Source organism: Biomphalaria glabrata, chromosome 16, assembly GCF_947242115.1.
Source record: "Biomphalaria glabrata chromosome 16, xgBioGlab47.1, whole genome shotgun sequence".
Classification (NCBI taxonomy): Eukaryota; Metazoa; Mollusca; class Gastropoda; family Planorbidae; genus Biomphalaria; species Biomphalaria glabrata.
This window is the reverse complement of record NC_074726.1, coordinates 23,624,459-23,641,274: the sequence shown is the minus strand read 5'-3', so window position 1 is coordinate 23,641,274 and position 16,816 is coordinate 23,624,459. Positions and strand designations below refer to the sequence as shown.

General features: G+C 38.8%; 1 protein-coding gene across 3 annotated transcripts in view; it reads right to left on the bottom strand.

Moving 5' to 3' along the window:
• Nucleotides 1-270: 270 nt before the first annotated feature.
• Nucleotides 271-16,816, bottom strand: part of LOC106069998 (cell death abnormality protein 1-like) — a 42,043-nt gene continuing 25,497 nt past the window's right edge. For all 3 annotated transcript variants that reach the window (XM_013229798.2, XM_013229797.2, XM_013229799.2), the window contains exons 10-14: nucleotides 15,523-15,621; nucleotides 9,691-9,822; nucleotides 6,945-7,043; nucleotides 2,386-2,481; nucleotides 271-818 (exon numbers count right to left, since the gene is read on the bottom strand). In XM_013229798.2, the coding sequence (XP_013085252.2) occupies nucleotides 679-818; nucleotides 2,386-2,481; nucleotides 6,945-7,043; nucleotides 9,691-9,822; nucleotides 15,523-15,621 (566 nt within the window). In that variant the 3' untranslated portion in view covers nucleotides 271-678. The remainder of the gene's footprint in view (nucleotides 819-2,385; nucleotides 2,482-6,944; nucleotides 7,044-9,690; nucleotides 9,823-15,522; nucleotides 15,622-16,816) is intronic.

Here is a 16,816-nt window from a genome sequence, read left to right as displayed (position 1 = left end):
AGAGCAGGTGATAAAAGATGGTCGTCCTAGGGTAATCAATACATAGTCTCAAAAGGAATTGTAACTAATTATTATATGTATAAGATAATTTACATTTTCGCTTCAATATATTTCACAATTATATTTGCAAGCTGTGGGGACACAGTTATTGTCTTTGAGAGATAAACAGACAGTCTAGGCATACAATTTAATACAAACATTAAACATATACTTTATAATACAATAGTTCCTAAACACATAAAATCATAAAATAAAAAAAAACAAGAAATATTGAATTTATTATTTCATTTAATTATTTTAAATAACAAAATAACGACAGGTCGAAAACCAAATAGGTTTTTACAAATGTCAGCCTAGACCTAATGACATACCTTAAGAACAATCGACACGCTCAGAGCAATGGCTATCTCATACTGAACTAAATATACACACATAATTACAACATCATTAAGTTTATAAGAAAACGTGTATATTTTACGCAGACCTAAATAATGTTTACATGACCCACTTACATGACCCACTTACAAGACCCACTTTAACAATAAAATCGATAACAAAATGACGGACAACGTAAACCAAGAGTGTGTGTAAACAAATTAGTTCATGATCTGATTCATTTAAAAAACAAAAACATTAGGAAAACTAAAACAAGTCAACGTAGTCGTGTCGGTAGTATTTTTAATGTTCGTCTATTAATGGTACTGGTGTCGGCTTCATTCTTAGAAGTAATCCTGTCAGAAGAAACACTGCGGAAATACAACTGGCTGCAATCAGGATGTAATATGTATTAATCAAGCTTTCATCGGAAGACGATAGTGCTAAAAGAAAAAAAAAAAAAAAAAAAATTACCTAAGGGGAAACAACTCCGCACTTACTATATTTCTTAATAATGTATAAATCATTTTCTTTAGTTGATCAAACAAACATAATTAATTTCATATAATTATTTAACTAATCGGTTAATTTTTAAATTGATTCATGCTTTGTTAGATACAGGAAATAGTTGTTGAAAGTTTCAACTTGATCCGAGAATGGGTGCTGGAGAAATGACGTGTTCAACCCTACATATTTAGCAGTAGGGCTATATCTGAATACTGAAGGATTAGTTTCCCTTGTTAGTATCAAACAAAACCATTAATAACCAGTAATTAATTGACTAATTAGTTCATTTTGGCTTTCACATCATGACATGAGATAATGGCGTAAAAAACAAATTTCGGACACTCATTTGGGGTATCACATCTTATATCATTATGATATACAGTTTATGGGCCGGATTGTAAAAAAAAAATGAGCGGGCTGATTCTGACACCCAGTCCGTCCCTGCTCTTCTTGCTTCTGTGGGGTTCTTCTCAGCAAATGATGTGATCGTCTCGTGTTGAGCATAGAAAAGATTATAAAGCTGCGGAAAATGTTGATGGCCCGCACCTCCCACACCACCCTTGTTGTGCCTCTATATCTATGACAAACATGTCTTTTAGTATCAATTGGCTAAACTAAAAAGGTTTTACAAAAGTTTCAAAAGTTTTTATTGCATACAACTTGAAACAAAGTGTCAATAAACTTGAGTCCATTATCAGTAGTAGGAAAATAAAGACATTTCTTAGGCTGCTTGCACATTACACGGTTTTCGCCGTATTGAAAAAAAAAAGCCAATAAACCTGTAGGGCTGAAGATGTGAGAGGGGGCGAGAGAGCTTTCCCATTATGTCGTGACGATGAAACGGCCGTACTGGGATTTCAAACAACCGTGCCTTGCAAATGAACTCACGCATTGTCGTAAGGCCGCCTTTGACTCTGTTGCCTAAGTGACTAAATTGACACTTTCACTCTAGACTGTGTTCTGCTGTGCGGCCACGAGAGAAGAGGAGTGAGTCACAAATCACTAATGTGTTTACCATAGATCTTACAAAGCAACTTCAAACAAACGCTATCAATAAAATGTGAAATATGTAGTTACGGCGTGTGAAAATCTCGTCCAATATGAAAGCTACTATAACACGGGAAAGCACGTTCGGTTTTTTTTACGGAACGGTGAAAACCGTGTAACATGCAAGGGACCTTAGGCTGTTTGAATTGCTGTTACAATCTCTTTTTTTTATGACGGCCATCTGAACAATATAAATTCCACAGAACTCCCCCTTTGCAGGCATTGCGCCCACCCTTATGAAACCGTAAACCTTATCCTCTTTGAATGCTCCTTTCTAATCCACCTTAGGCAGACCTTACTACCACTCCAGCCCAACATAACCAACACCCTGTACGGCAGTGCTGAACAACTGAAGAGAACAGCACACTATTTTTCCTTGGCACAGTCTGCAAAAGAGCTCACAGCTCATCAGCAATAGAGCTGGCTAGAAGAAGAAGAATGGCGACCATTAATTACCCTTAGAGCAATCCGCTCCTTCATATCCTTCTACACATCCTTTGGTGCAGTTTAAATTTAGCTGGTCACACTCTCCTTCAAGACAATTGGAACACGCTGAGGGGTAGACAAGCAAATATATCAATATTTAAATAACTGAAATGATACAAGCAAGAACAAAGTTACGACAGTGCGACAGCTTTGCAGCCATCTCAATTTTAAAAGCTCCGCCGCGAAAAATATGACTGTTAAAAGAAATTAATGGAAAGGAGATATTAACTTTATAAGTGCGTCATTTCTTTCTATACAAATAAGACAGGCTTTTAAAATTAGCCTATACTCTTAAGAGAGCTTTTCTTGTATGTATGTATGTGTGTGTATGTATGTATGTATGTATGTATGTATGTATGTATGTATGTATGTATGTATGTATCAGTGGCGTAGCAAGGTACTCGTGGGCTCGGGTTCAAGAATATGATGGTGGGTCCCCTTCCCCTTCTCAAAATTATGACAAAAGCAAATCTTGTGGTCTCGATTGCATCGGTACATTTAAAAAACGCCATTTCTATGTGGGTAAAGTTACTAAAGTTACTAAAAGTTATTGTGTAATAATTGTTAATTAAGTTACAACTTTTGAAAACTAAGCCTACTTAAATTGTCTCAAGACACAAAACGCTTACCGTATACCACTTCTTAAAAGTAACTATCTTGTGTTTAATTTTAACAAACAAGCGCGGTGGCTGAGCGGTAAAGCGCTTGAGTTCCGAACCGGGGACCGGGGTTTGAATCCTGGTGAAGACTGGGATTTTTAATTTCGGGATCTTCGGGCGCATCTAGAGGCCACACAGCTCTAATGGGTTCCTGACATTAGTTAGGGAAAAGTAAAGGCGGTTGTGCTGGCCACATGACACCCTCGTTAAACTTTATACAAGGTCTGAAAGGGGAACTTTACTTTACTTTTTTTCTCTGATCCGTGTAGATTAGTAATATTATGAGCTGGGGCACATTCGATTAAACAACAGCAGAGATATGATATAATAATATAATAATATGATGAATGAATGGTTTAATAAAAATACAGACCTCGTTGGCCTCAACGCGAAAACTCGAGGTCGATCGTTACTTTGGTTTAAACATGTTTCGATATTTTTAAATTAATTTTGGCTACACATATTTTATGAATGAAAGTGTTTCAAATGACGTCAAAGGAAAAAAAAAACTTGACACCGCTGACGTCACTCGGCTTACAGCATTGCACTAAAACATTTCTTCGCAAACATCAACAGGTTTTGATAAATCCATAGGGCTATTTAAATATTTGCGCACCATCTTATTGTAGACTCTACTAGCCTAATCACCAAAGTAAAAGCCACATGTACGGCTGTCAGCAAGTAAAATGTAAACAATGTACAATTCACGCAAAATACAAAATAAACAGACCTCGGAAAATTTTATTTTATTTTTTGTCTTCCATAATAAATCAATCAATAGAAGTGTCTATAATAGTGGTGCTGATTTAGTAGAAGTAAAAGGCTCGTATATATTTTCAAGACCGAAAAAAAAAATAAAGCTAGAAAAAAATGTGTTAGTAGATTTTGGAAGAGCAATTTGAATTTAATTTTTTTTTTAGACATTATTAAAGTACAAATTAAAATCGACGAATATTTAGGAATTGTTCTTTAACATTTATATCGTGAATATCCAGTATTTCCCGCGGCTGCGACCTACATATTTTGCCACATTCAGCGCAGATATATCATTGTCCGTCTGTGGTCGATTTAGATTTTCTTTTCGCCGTCTACGTCTGTCCTCGGCAGTGGATTTTCTATAGGTCTCAAATTTGTATTCCGTGACCTTTGTGAGTGACCCCCGGCTGTCTCATCTCGCTAGTCTTTAAAGTGTTACCGTGGGGTCCTCTGTTAGGTTACCGTGGAGCTCCTCTGTCACGTTACCATGGGGCTCCTCTGTTACGTTACCGTAGGGCTCCTCTGTTACGTTACCGTAGGGCTCCTCTGTTACGTTACCGTAGGGCTCCTCTGTTACGTTACCGTGGGGGCTCCTCTGTCACGTTACCGTTTTCGCAAAGACATTGCTGTTTGTAGTGCGGTCTTGCCATCGTATCTTTCCAGTTTAGATAGCTTAGTATACGCAGAGTAATATTTTATTTTGCTGGAAATTTATTACAATGTATGTGTATATATCATATATATCATATTTTAAAAGAAATGTTAAATTTATATTTAGACTTCACTGCTCCGACCTTTTTTTTCCAATAACGGATTTGATGAAATCTTCTTTAGAATACTATCGCTATGTTTGAAAGTCTAAAAGGGAAAAGTCCGCCATTGTTTTGTTAAATGTTTTACATAATTTCGGATCTTCAGAGTTGAAGATAATTTACTTCCTAGTCCAAACCTCCCGCAGGACGATGGAGAATGGCAGCAGGCAATGCATGAACCCGGGACCATCGACAAATCCGAACGTCAGTCCAGCGCGCACACCGCCCGACCAGGCAGCCAGCCATTGTTACATAGTCCCTGTTCTACCCTATAAAGTAGAGATTTTGTATCATCTGATGTTTCGTACTAAAGTCATAATGAATATACTAATAGCAATATTAAATGTCAGAACGTAACCGTTTGAGAAGTTACACTGCCAAGACTTTATTCCAATCCAATAACAGGCCAATAGTTTTACACAAAAGATGCAAAGGAAATTGACAAAACGTGAGCTGCATTTGTTCTAGACTGAATGAGGAGACGTTCTATTCTAATCGCCATGTACAATGACATTTAGAAGTAACAGAACATAAAAGCAACTAATCGGATCGGTAGTCGTTTCCCAATAGCTCATCTTCATCATTACAAAAATGTTTCCAAAGTGAATTTCTTTCCAAAAACAATTCAAACGAGCGAGGCTTGGTCATCTAGTACTAGTAATATACTGAAGTGAATTTATATCGAAGCTTGAAAGGATGTGGGGGTCTGAACAAAATGCTGCCCTCTGCTTCGACTTAATAAAATCCAGTACTGCGTTAATAGTAATATATTAAATGGAATGCTATGTTTCATAAAGGTTAGTTAATGTCAATGATACAATTATTCCTTCGACTTTATTAGCGTTATAACGAATTTCCAATAAGTATCAATAAAGTGGTTTTAATCATAGTCTAAGGGGCCACGGTGACTGAGTGGTTAAGCGCTTGGATTCCGAACCTGGGGTCCTAGGCTCGAATTTCGATGAAGACTGGGATTTTCAATGTTGAAATTTTAATGGCGCCCCTGAGTTCACCCAACCTGGCATTAGTTGGTGAAGAGTTGGTCGTTGTCCTGGCCACCTGACATCCTGCTCGTTAATCGTTGGCCAAAGAAACAGATCAACTTACCATCATCTCCCTATAGATAGCAGTAGTTTGGAAACCTCTTTTATTTAGACTTTGTGTTGTGGATGTTTGTATTTTCTTTGTTTGTATCGTGGACGTTTTTTATCTTCTTTGTTTGTATCTTGAATGTTTGTATTTTCTTTGTTTGTATCTTCTTTGTTTGTATCTTGAATGTTTGTATCTTGAATGTTTGTATTTTCTTTGTTTGTATCGTGGAGTTTGTATTTTCTTTGTTTGTATCGTGGATGTTTGTATTTTCTTTGTTTGTATCGTGGACGTTTGTATTTTCTTTGTTTGTATCGTGGATGTTTGTATCTTATTTGTTTGTATCGTGGATGTTTGTATCTTCCTTGTTTGTATCTTGAATGTTTGTATCTTATTTGTTTGTATCGTGGATGTTTGTTTTGCAGATTTTGTAACGCAGTTGTACCTTTTTATGGCTCAAGGTTGTTGTGTGGCCTTTACTTTCCCCAACTAATGTCAGGTACCCAACAGAGTTGGTTGGACTCGAAGGCGTGTTAAAAATCCCGAAGCTCAAAATCAGTCGTTACTGAGATTCGAACGCGAGATCGCCTTTCCAGGTTTGGAAGTCAAGCTTTATGACTAAACCATTACAATAAAATTAATGTTACAACGCAAAGCAAGTTATATACAGCTTTGACCACTCAAGGAAGAGTAAAAATAACTAAATCAGATTTTTTCCCAAACTCTTTTCAGCCCTACAATGTCCAACCTGAGTTGGGGGGGGGGGGGGAGATCGCCGAAAAAAGATCGTTAAGTCCCGTGAAATCGATGCTCAGTTAATACTTTACAATAAAATTAATGGTGGGAAGCGTGGTCGAGAGGTTAAGAGCGCTTAAACTTGGCTTGACTAGCTATGAAGGGGGTTCGACACCCGACTCGGGCAGAGTTGTGTTTACTGAGCGCCTAAATGCAGCACCCTCCCCCCACTGGTCCACAACTGAGATTGGACCAAAGCGCTCTAAGCATGCTATAAGCATGAAAGTAGCGCAATATAAAAGCCATAATTTATTTTATTTACATTATGCTCTTTGGGAAGACGTCTAAAATGGCCGGATTTAAACCGCGTTATGGAGCGGATCAATCCTGCAGGCTGCAGTTTGGGATGTAGAAAATATCTAGATGAACGATTGCGCAAATGGTGTAAGTGGGCTTATATTTCATAGAATGTACTCACAAGTGGTACACGTTGAATCCCAGAATCCTTTTGTACAACCGGAAGTACAATGACCAGTCATGGCATCGCAACTTTTATCGACGCAGTGTGGAGAGCAATCTGTTCACAAGCAAAATAAACAAAAATCATTTTTTAAAAAAAACTTTATTTTCCTTATTCGATATCAAACAAAATAATTAATTAACAAAAATTAAATTGACTAATTTGTTAATAGTTTAATTGATTCGTGTTTTGTTAGGTAAATAAATGATTTTTTTTTTATTTTCAACTCCGAGAATGGGTATAATAATCTGTGAATACTGGAGGATTAATTTCCTTTGTCAGTATCAAACAAAATAATTAATTACCAGTAGTTAATTGACTGATTGGTTAATTTTTTTTAATGGATTCATGTCTCATCAATGCCATTGAATATTTGTGCAAACGTGCAACTTGATCTAGAAATGGGTGTGCGAGAAATTACGTGTACAAACTTTTGACCAGAGCGCTTTGTACAAAGTTCATGAGATTCCATTAGGCGGTTTATATATATATATATATAAAGCTATTAATTTTTCTCTTTTAGACGTAAAGACAATGGTACAATATCTACTGTTGATGATTGCATTTCATTGAGGTAGTGACGTTAATGTTTTATCATATATATTACAGACGTTACTTCAAAAATATAAAAACGGAAAAAATAATTGCGTCCCACACATTTGGTGTGTCAATCTAGTCTTATTGTTACAGTCGTAGAGCAGCATGGGATGGAAGGGGAGGTTCAAAGGAGGAAGCCTGAAAGGAAACTGACAGGATGAGAGATGACATGTTCATGTTTACGTAACTGGTTATAATATTAAAGTATTTCTAGAGTAAAACCTGAGAGTGTCTTATTATTTTGAAGAGTCTTGTGTCGTCACACTTATATATTAATAACGTTACATTAAAATAGGAGATAATTAATTAGCTGACAATATTTCGGCTCCACAACAAGAACAAGGTTGTTTTTTTTTTTGGTTGTTTTTTTTTGTGTGATTCTAAGTCTACTATGTCTAATTGTTAACAGGAAACTCTTTGACCTGAATTTTGTTACTTCGGATTTTTATTTTTCATCCTTCCAGAATAACTTTTCTTGATATAATACAATACAATAGGCAGTGTAGTCACCTCAAGTGTTTAATAGATCCCAATTCCTCAAAGTGAAGTACCACCTTCAGACGGTGACCGGTCATTTCATTCCCGATCACTTCATCCCCTTCATCTCCAGGTCATTTTATCCCCCGGTCATTTCATCCCCGGTCACTTCATCCCCTTCATCTCCTGGTCATTTCACCCCCGGTCATTTCATCCCCAATTAAATATTTTTCTTAATCATTGTTTAATAGTGCTGTTAAGGCTTTGAGTTTAAGCCCTCATTTCATCTAATATATAAATATGATTATGTAGAATGCTTTTTGATTTTTTTTTTACATGTTATGAATGCGATTATAGTAATTTCCATTTCCACTTTACATTCTTGATGAGAAATCTTATAATATATTGTAAATCTGGGTGTGTGCTTAGCTGTTGCGATTCTGTTGGATGTGAGGAATGTAATATTATAATATTATCCTGCGCATGACGTAATGATCAAAGGCCAAGGTTTATCATCAAAGACCAAGTAGTAAAAATCTTTTGAGAGATAGAAGTGCGATTAGAATAATTATGACCGTGCCGCTGATAACTTATCAACAAAGACCAACCATTTTACTTTATTTTATTTATGAAATGACCGGGGGATGAAATGACCAGGGGATGAAATGACCAGGGAATGAAATGACCGGGGAATGAAATGACCAGGGGATAAAATAACCGGGGGATGAAATGACCAGGGGATGAAATGACCAGAGGATGAAATGACCGGGGATGACATAACCAGGGGATGAAATGACCAGGGGATGAAATGACCGGGGATGAAATGACTAGGGGATGAAATTACCAGGGAATGAAATGACTGGGGGATGAAATGACAGGGGATAAAATAACCGGGGGATGAAGTGACCAGGGGATGAAATGACCAGGGATGAAATGACCAGAGAATGAAATGACGGGGGATGAAATGACCAGGGGATAAAATAACCGGGGGATGAAGTGACCAGGGGTTGAAATGACCGGGGATAAAGTGACCGGGGATGAAGTGACCGGTGTTGAAGTGACCAGTGGATGGAATGACCGGGGATGAAGTGACCGGGGATGGCGTGACCGGGGATGAAATGACTGGGGATGAAATGACTGGGGATGAAGTGACCTGGGATGAAACGATGACGTTGAACAATTAGCATTACAACCAACCACCCAATGTTGGGGAAGTAGAGTTGTCCTAAAAATCCAGAAATTCGAACCCGACACCTCTGTTCCAGTGGCGTGGCAAGGAATTTGGAAGCCGTGGTGTCTTGGCCTCTTTAGGGGCCTCTGCATTTTTACATTCTACATCATGACATGAGATAATGGCGTAATATTTTTTTATTTAATGTAAACAAAAATTTCGAACACTCATTTGTGGGGCCCACTCAAGTCGGGCCCGGGGGGGATTTTCAAATTCTCCTCCCCTCCATCCCCACATCATTGTTTCGCCACTGCTCTGTTCGGAAGCAAAGAGCTTTAATCTTATAAACAAGTTTTTTCAATTGTTTTCAACGTCTAATGTGTGTGAACGGGATTCGTTCCGCATCTCTGAACGCGACACCAGTTTGACCATGTTTTCACAAGGCACCAATTACCTTACCTAATTCGCAGTTGCTTCCATATTTTCCTGCTAAACATTTCGAGCACTGACCCATATCCTTGGTGCAATCTCTCGGGCAGTTACTATTGCAGGGAGTGCTGCAGTCTAAGCCGTACATCCCGGCTACACATTCTGTAATAATATGCATCTAGACATTGATATAGCAGGTTGGTGTTGCTGCTTTGTGGTACCTAGACATTGATATAGCAGGTTGGTGTTGCTGCTTTGTGGTAGCTAGACATTGATATAGCAGGTTGGTGTTGCTGCTTTGTGGTAGCTAGACATTGATATAGCAGGTTGGTGTTGCTGCTTTGTGGTAGCTAGACATTGATATAGCAGGTTGGTATTGCTGCTTTGTGATACCTAGACATTGATATAGCAGGTTGGTATTGCTGCTTTGTGGTACCTAGACATTGATATAGCAGGTTGGTATTGCTGCTTTGTGGTACCTAGACATTAATATAGCAGGTTGGTATTGCTGCATTGTGGTACCTAGACATTGATATAGCAGGTTGGTATTGCTGCTTTGTGATACCTAGACATTGATATAGCAGGTTGGTATTGCTGCTTTGTGATACCTAGACATTGATATAGCAGGTTGGTATTGCTGCGTTGTGATACCTAGACATTGATATAGCAGGTTGGTATTGCTGCGTTGTGATACCTAGACATTGATATAGCAGGTTGGTGTTGCTGCGTTGTGATACCTAGACATTAATATAGCAGGTTGGTATTGCTGCGTTGTGATAGCTAGACATTAATATAGCAGGTTGGTATTGCTGCTTTGTGATAGCTAGACATTAATATAGCAGGTTGGTATTGCTGCGTTGTGATAGCTAGACATTAATATAGCAGGTTGGTATTGCTGCTTTGTGATAGCTAGACATTAATATAGCATGTTGGTATTGCTGCTTTGTGATAGCTAGACATTAATATAGCAGGTTGGTATTGCTGCTTTGTGATAGCTAGACATTAATATAGCAGGTTGGTGTTGCTGCTTTGTGATAGCTAGACATTGATATAGCAGGTTGGTATTGCTGCTTTGTGATACCTAGACATTAATATAGCAGGTTGGTATTGCTGCTTTGTGATAGCTAGACATTGATATAGCAGGTTGGTATTGCTGCTTTGTGGTACCTAGACATTGATATAGCAGGTTGGTATTGCTGCTTTGTGGTACCTAGACATTGATATAGCAGGTTGGTATTGCTGCTTTGTGGTACCTAGACATTGATATAGCAGGTTGGTATTGCTGCTTTGTGGTACCTAGACATTGATATAGCAGGTTGGTATTGCTGCTTTGTGGTACCTAGACATTGATATAGCAGGTTGGTATTGCTGCTTTGTGGTAGCTAGACATTGATATAGCAGGTTGGTATTGCTGCTTTGTGATACCTAGACATTGATATAGCAGGTTGGTATTGCTCCTTTCTGATATAGATTGATGTTGTAGAACAAGAAAAATAAATTAAAAAAATACTTTTTTAAAAAACGTACATTATGTGTAATTGTATCACTTGCTTTGGATCAATCATGTGATTAAATGTGTAATAGATCTAGACCAGCGATGCCTAAAGTACGGTCCACGGGCCAGATCAGGCCCGAGGTGTGCTTGCATTCGACCCGCCGAAACGTCGGCACAAAATATAGAAAATCCCCCTCCCCCTAAAAAATGTGTGCGTTCATGAAAAAGGACTATAGAATCTACTAGGAAAATTGAACGGATCTTTACTTTTTTTGTAGAACATGATACCTTTGCTGGCCAACATGTTTGTTTTTTTAAAGAAAGTGTGGCAGTTTTTGAAAAACCAGAACAATAAAATATAAACAGAACTTATGCCTTTTTTTTTTTAAGTGTAAAGAAAAAATTCAATTATCCCAATAATTCAATGTAAGTACTAGATCCTCGGTTTTAAAATAAAATAGTTTCAGGTTAATTTCATTAAGTTTTTTGTATCTTTTCCATCATGTGGCCCGCGACACTAGTGTTGGAAATTAAAATGGCCCGCAGATTGAATTAGGTTGGGCATCACTGATCTTGACTAACATTAATAAAGCTGTGTGATTAGAGATATTTTTAGCGGCCCCCGAAATGGGAAAAGACGCTATTAGTTTTGTGTGGAATGTCTGTCCGTCTTTCCCGTTTAGATCCCGTAAACTAGAAAAGATAGTGAAAATCTGAGACCATAATATTTTAGACCATTTAAAGTTATGATGCAACGGCTACTTTTTTCTTTTCTGAAAGCGAAAAATCCAATTTTTTATATCATTTATGCAAGCAGTTTTTTCATAAAGTTACACCACTTTTACAACTATTCACTATTAATAGTAACAAACACGTGAAGCTCTTTAGAAAGCTATTACAGTACTGTGGAATACATCAAGAATATCTCCCTTCTTAAATCTTCATTAATACTGTAACGACTTTATTTGACTATGTGCAAACATTTCACAACACAACCAACTCCAAACTTGACAACTCTGGCTCCAAATCGGCCAACGCCTCTGTCTTTCGAAATTATTTACAGCTTTACAAGTACTGCTTAGACTGTGCATTTTTGGTCAGTAGTTCAGGTTTGGTTACAGTAGTTCAGGTTAGTTCCAATAGTTCAGGTTTGGTTCCAGTAGTTCAAGTTTAGTTCCAAAAGTTCAGGTTTGGTTCCAGTAGTTCAGGTTTGGTTCCAGTATATAAGGTTTGGTTCCAATAGTTCAGGTTTAGTTCCAGTAGTTCAGGTTTGGTTCCAATAGTTCAGGTTTAGTTCCAATAGTTCAGGTTTGGTTCCAATAGTTCAGGTTTGGTTCCAGTAGTTCAGGTTTGGTTCTAGTAGTTCAAGTTTGGTTCCAGTAGTTCAGGTTTAGTTCCAATAGTTCAGGTTTAGTTCCAATAGTTCAGGTTTGGTTCCAGTAGTTCAAGTTTAGTTCCAGTAGTTCAGGTTTGGTTCTAGTAGTTCAAGTTTGGTTCCAGTAGTTCAGGTTTAGTTCCAATAGTTCAGGTTTGGTTCCAGTAGTTCAAGTTTAGTTCCAATAGTTCAGGTTTGGTTCCAGTAGTTCAAGTTTAGTTCCAATAGTTCAGGTTTGGTTCCAGTAGTTCAGGTTTGGTTCCAAGTAGTTCAGGTTTGGTTCCAAGTAGTTCAGGTTTGGTTCCAGTAGTTCAGGTTTGGTTCTAGTAGCTCAAGTTTGGTTCCAGTAGTTCAGGTTTGGTTCTAGTAGCTCAAGTTTGGTTCCAGTAGTTCAGGTTTGGTTCTAGTAGTTCAGGTTTGGTTCCAGTAGTTCAGGTTTGGTTCCAGTAGTTCAGGTTTGGTTCTAGTAGCTCAAGTTCGGTTACAGTAGTTCAGGTTTGGTTCTAGTAGTTCAGGTTTGGTTCCAGTAGTTCAGGTTTGGTTCCAGTAGTTCAGGTTTGCTTCTAGTAGTTCAGGTTTGGTTCCAGTAGTTCAGGTTTGGTTCCAATAGTTCAGGGTTGGTTCTAGTAGTTTAGGTTTGGTTCTAGTAGTTCAGGTTTGGTTCCAGTAGTTCAGGTTTGGCTACAGTGGTTCAGGTTTGGTTCTAGTAGTTCAGGTTTGGTTCTAGTAGTTCAGGTTTGGTTCTAGTAGTTCAGGTTTGGTTCTAGTAGTTCAGGTTTGGTTCCAGTAGTTCAGGTTTGGTTCTAGTAGTTCAGGTTTGGTTCCAGTAGTTCAGGTTTGGTTCCAGTAGTTCAGGTTTGGTTCCAGTAGTTCAGGTTTGGTTCTAGTAGTTCAGGTTTGGTTCCAGTAGTTCAGGTTTGGTTCCAGTAGTTCAGGTTTGCTTCTAGTAGTTCAGGTTTGGTTCCAGTAGTTCAGGTTTGGTTCCAATAGTTCAGGGTTGGTTCTAGTAGTTTAGGTTTGGTTTTAGTAGTTCAGGTTTGGTTCCAGTAGTTCAGGTTTGGCTACAGTGGTTCAGGTTTGGTTCTAGTAGTTCAGGTTTGGTTCTAGTAGTTCAGGTTTGGTTCCAGTAGTTCAGGTTTAGTTCCAGTAGTTCAGGTTTGGTTCCAGTAGTTCAGGTTTGGCTACAGTGGTTCAGGTTTGGTTCCAGTAGTTCAGGTTTGGTTCTAGTAGTTCAGGTTTGGTTCTAGTAGTTCAGGTTTGGTTCTAGTAGTTCAGGTTTGGTTCCAGTAGTTCAGGTTTGGCTACAGTGGTTCAGGTTTGGTTCTAGTAGTTCAGGTTTGGTTCCAGTAGTTCAGGTTTGGCTACAGTGGTTCAGGTTTGGTTCTAGTAGTTCAGGTCTGGTTCTAGCAGTTCAAGTTTGGTTCCAGTAGTTCAGGTTTGGTTCCAGTAGTTCAGGTTTGGCTACAGTGGTTCAGGTTTGGTTCTAGTAGTTCAGGTCTGGTTCTAGCAGTTCAAGTTTGGTTCCAGTAGTTCAGGTTTGGTTCCAGTAGTTCAGGTTTGGCTACAGTGGTTCAGGTTTGGTTCTAGTAGTTCAGGTCTGGTTCTAGCAGTTCAAGTTTGGTTCCAGTAGTTCATTTTTGGTTCTAGTAGTTCAGGTTTGGTTCTAGTAGTTCAGGTTTGGTTCTAGTAGTTCAGGTTTGGCTACAGTGGTTCAGGTTTGGTTCCAGTAGTTCAGGTTTGGCTACAGTGGTTCAGGTTTGGTTCCTTCATCTGAAACGATAGCAACGAGCAGGGGCGGGCTGGATGTCATAATCGGCCCGGGCATTTCTATACAATCCGGCCCACAAATTCTATATCATGGGATGGGCATCCATTTCTAGGTTTACCTGTCCTCAAAATCAATCTATTAAGTTTGATAATTTAATATGTCTAGATATGAATGAATACAATGAACTCTATATTTTTATAAGAAATATAAGCCTTATGTAGCTTTTTAATCGTTAAGTATGTGTAAGCCCTAAAAGGATGAAGCCTACTAATAGCACTGTGTACGGATGAAGGCTATTACATAATTTCGGAAAATGCATTAAATTAAAATAGTATTACACTGCAGAGTCTTTGAAAGATTTGTTTTTAAACACGATGCTCCGAGTGCCTTTTTTAAAAAGAATATTATAAAACCTTTAACAGTTGGATATCTGCCATAGTGGCATCGATGCGGCCATATCGGTGGCCATACCGGCCCATTTCGGTACCGGCCCACCGGACATTTGCCGAAATGCCCATGTAGCCAGTCCGTCCCTGCTACGAGGTATTTAAGACTACATACACCTGCTACGAGGTATTTAAGACTACATACACTTGCCAGCCTTTCGTCTCCAATAATGATGTTCCTTTTAGTCTTTAAGCCCTGTTGGCTATTGGTCATTTTTTTGGCCATTTCTTTGTATACCATGTGCTGCGGAAATCTTCACTATGCTAGTTCTTCCTCTGTCCCTGTCTATGACTTCCTATCAGATCGAATCGGATTGACTATGATCGGATCGAATCTTCTCGGATTGGACCTGTTCGGATCGTCGTTTAAAACAAAGAAAGGCCAGTATGGGAAACAAGCCGAACAGTTTTGCCATATTATCTCGACCAGCGGTTCTCAACCTTTTAAGCTCGGCGACCCCTTTTTAGAATCCCCCACTCGGCCGCGACCCCTCCCCACACACAAAGCAAAAGAAGAATAGACAAAAACAATCCATTTTTTCGATGGTCTTAGGCGACCCCTGGCAAATCGTCAATCGACCCCCAAGGGTGTCACGATCCACAGGTTGAGAACCCCTGATCTATATCAACTTCGCTGTCAGTTTTGGGAATTTCCAGACTTACAACCTCACAACTTTTTTTCTTCTTCTAGTTTTTTGATACCGTAAAGCTATTTATAGCAGGTAATTGAAAACTATATGCCAAAATAAGAGATTAATAATAGTAGTAAACAATTTACCTTTTTTACAGACTGGCGGGTAAAATCCAGGTTGGCATCCATCAAAACATGAACCATTTAATTTTAGGCAGAACCTGTTTTTGGCGCAACGGCCACAAGCTAAACAAAGCGGGAAAATACAATCTTATGTATGAAAAGCATGAATGACGTTTTCCAATTTGACTTATGTACCCATTATTAAAGTACCAGATTATTTGGAACTCTTGTTGTCAAGTTCTTGTGTTGATGTGTTGAGCAGTTGTTTACAGAAGTGCTGATTAAGAGAGAGAGAGAGAAACGTAGCAATATTTAAAAGGCTATTCTATCTCTAGACATAAAACTTTCATGCAGATCCTCTCTTGAATGATAGTGTAAAGTTTTATCGGCTACCCCTTGGTTGTTTTGTAGCAGTAGGCGATCGCCTTGCTCAGATCGAGACCATTCGTTATAGTAGAAGGCCTCAACACTGACCTGCAACGTCACAACCTGTGGGCAGTTTAGACCCATAGCTCGTTGCCACTTCGTACAGACCTGTGACACGGCATGCGGAAGCAGAAGCCAAGCAGTTGGGCAAGAAGTGGGGAGAGTTGGATCGACTCGCACATAAACGAGACGCCAGGAGGAAGCTGATTGGTGACCTTTGACCAGGACGGGGATACAGGAAGAGATGAGATGAGGATGGTTCCGGCATAACATTTCACAAGAACAACACCTGCAAGGTCAAAGGTCCTTTACAACAGAGCCAGGACAGCGTTTATAAATCTCAACTGCAAGGTATATGAGCTCCAATGAAACTGACCAAAATAAATAAGCAGGCCAGGAGGCAATAAACAAAGCAGACGTATTGCCAAAGATGTGAGAATGACTAAACAAACCAAAGTCCCTCTCTACCCGGAAGAAATGAGAGAGTTTAATAAAGGAGAAATGGACCAGCTCTCACACAAAGTTCAAGAAAATAAAAGATACCTAGTACAAGCTGTCCCGGCATGACCAACTTCTTTAATTCAGTCTCAGATCCGGACATAGGGTTAGGGACTTGTACGATTTGCCACTGAGGAGCATCACCAGACAATGCCGACCATGTCCTTCAAAGCTGCATACTCTATTGAAAGGCCCGAACAAGACATTGGCTCCAAACTCCTCTTCCCCTCTTATGGAACAAAAACTACATGGAGAGCTGCTAGATTTGGAAACCACTGAGCTATTCATCGCAGATATAGGACTACTTATCTGAGCCTTCCAACTTATATATGAGAAATATATCTTTTGTTCCCCTGGCAATCAAATCATTAAATAAGAACAATCTGGTATAAAC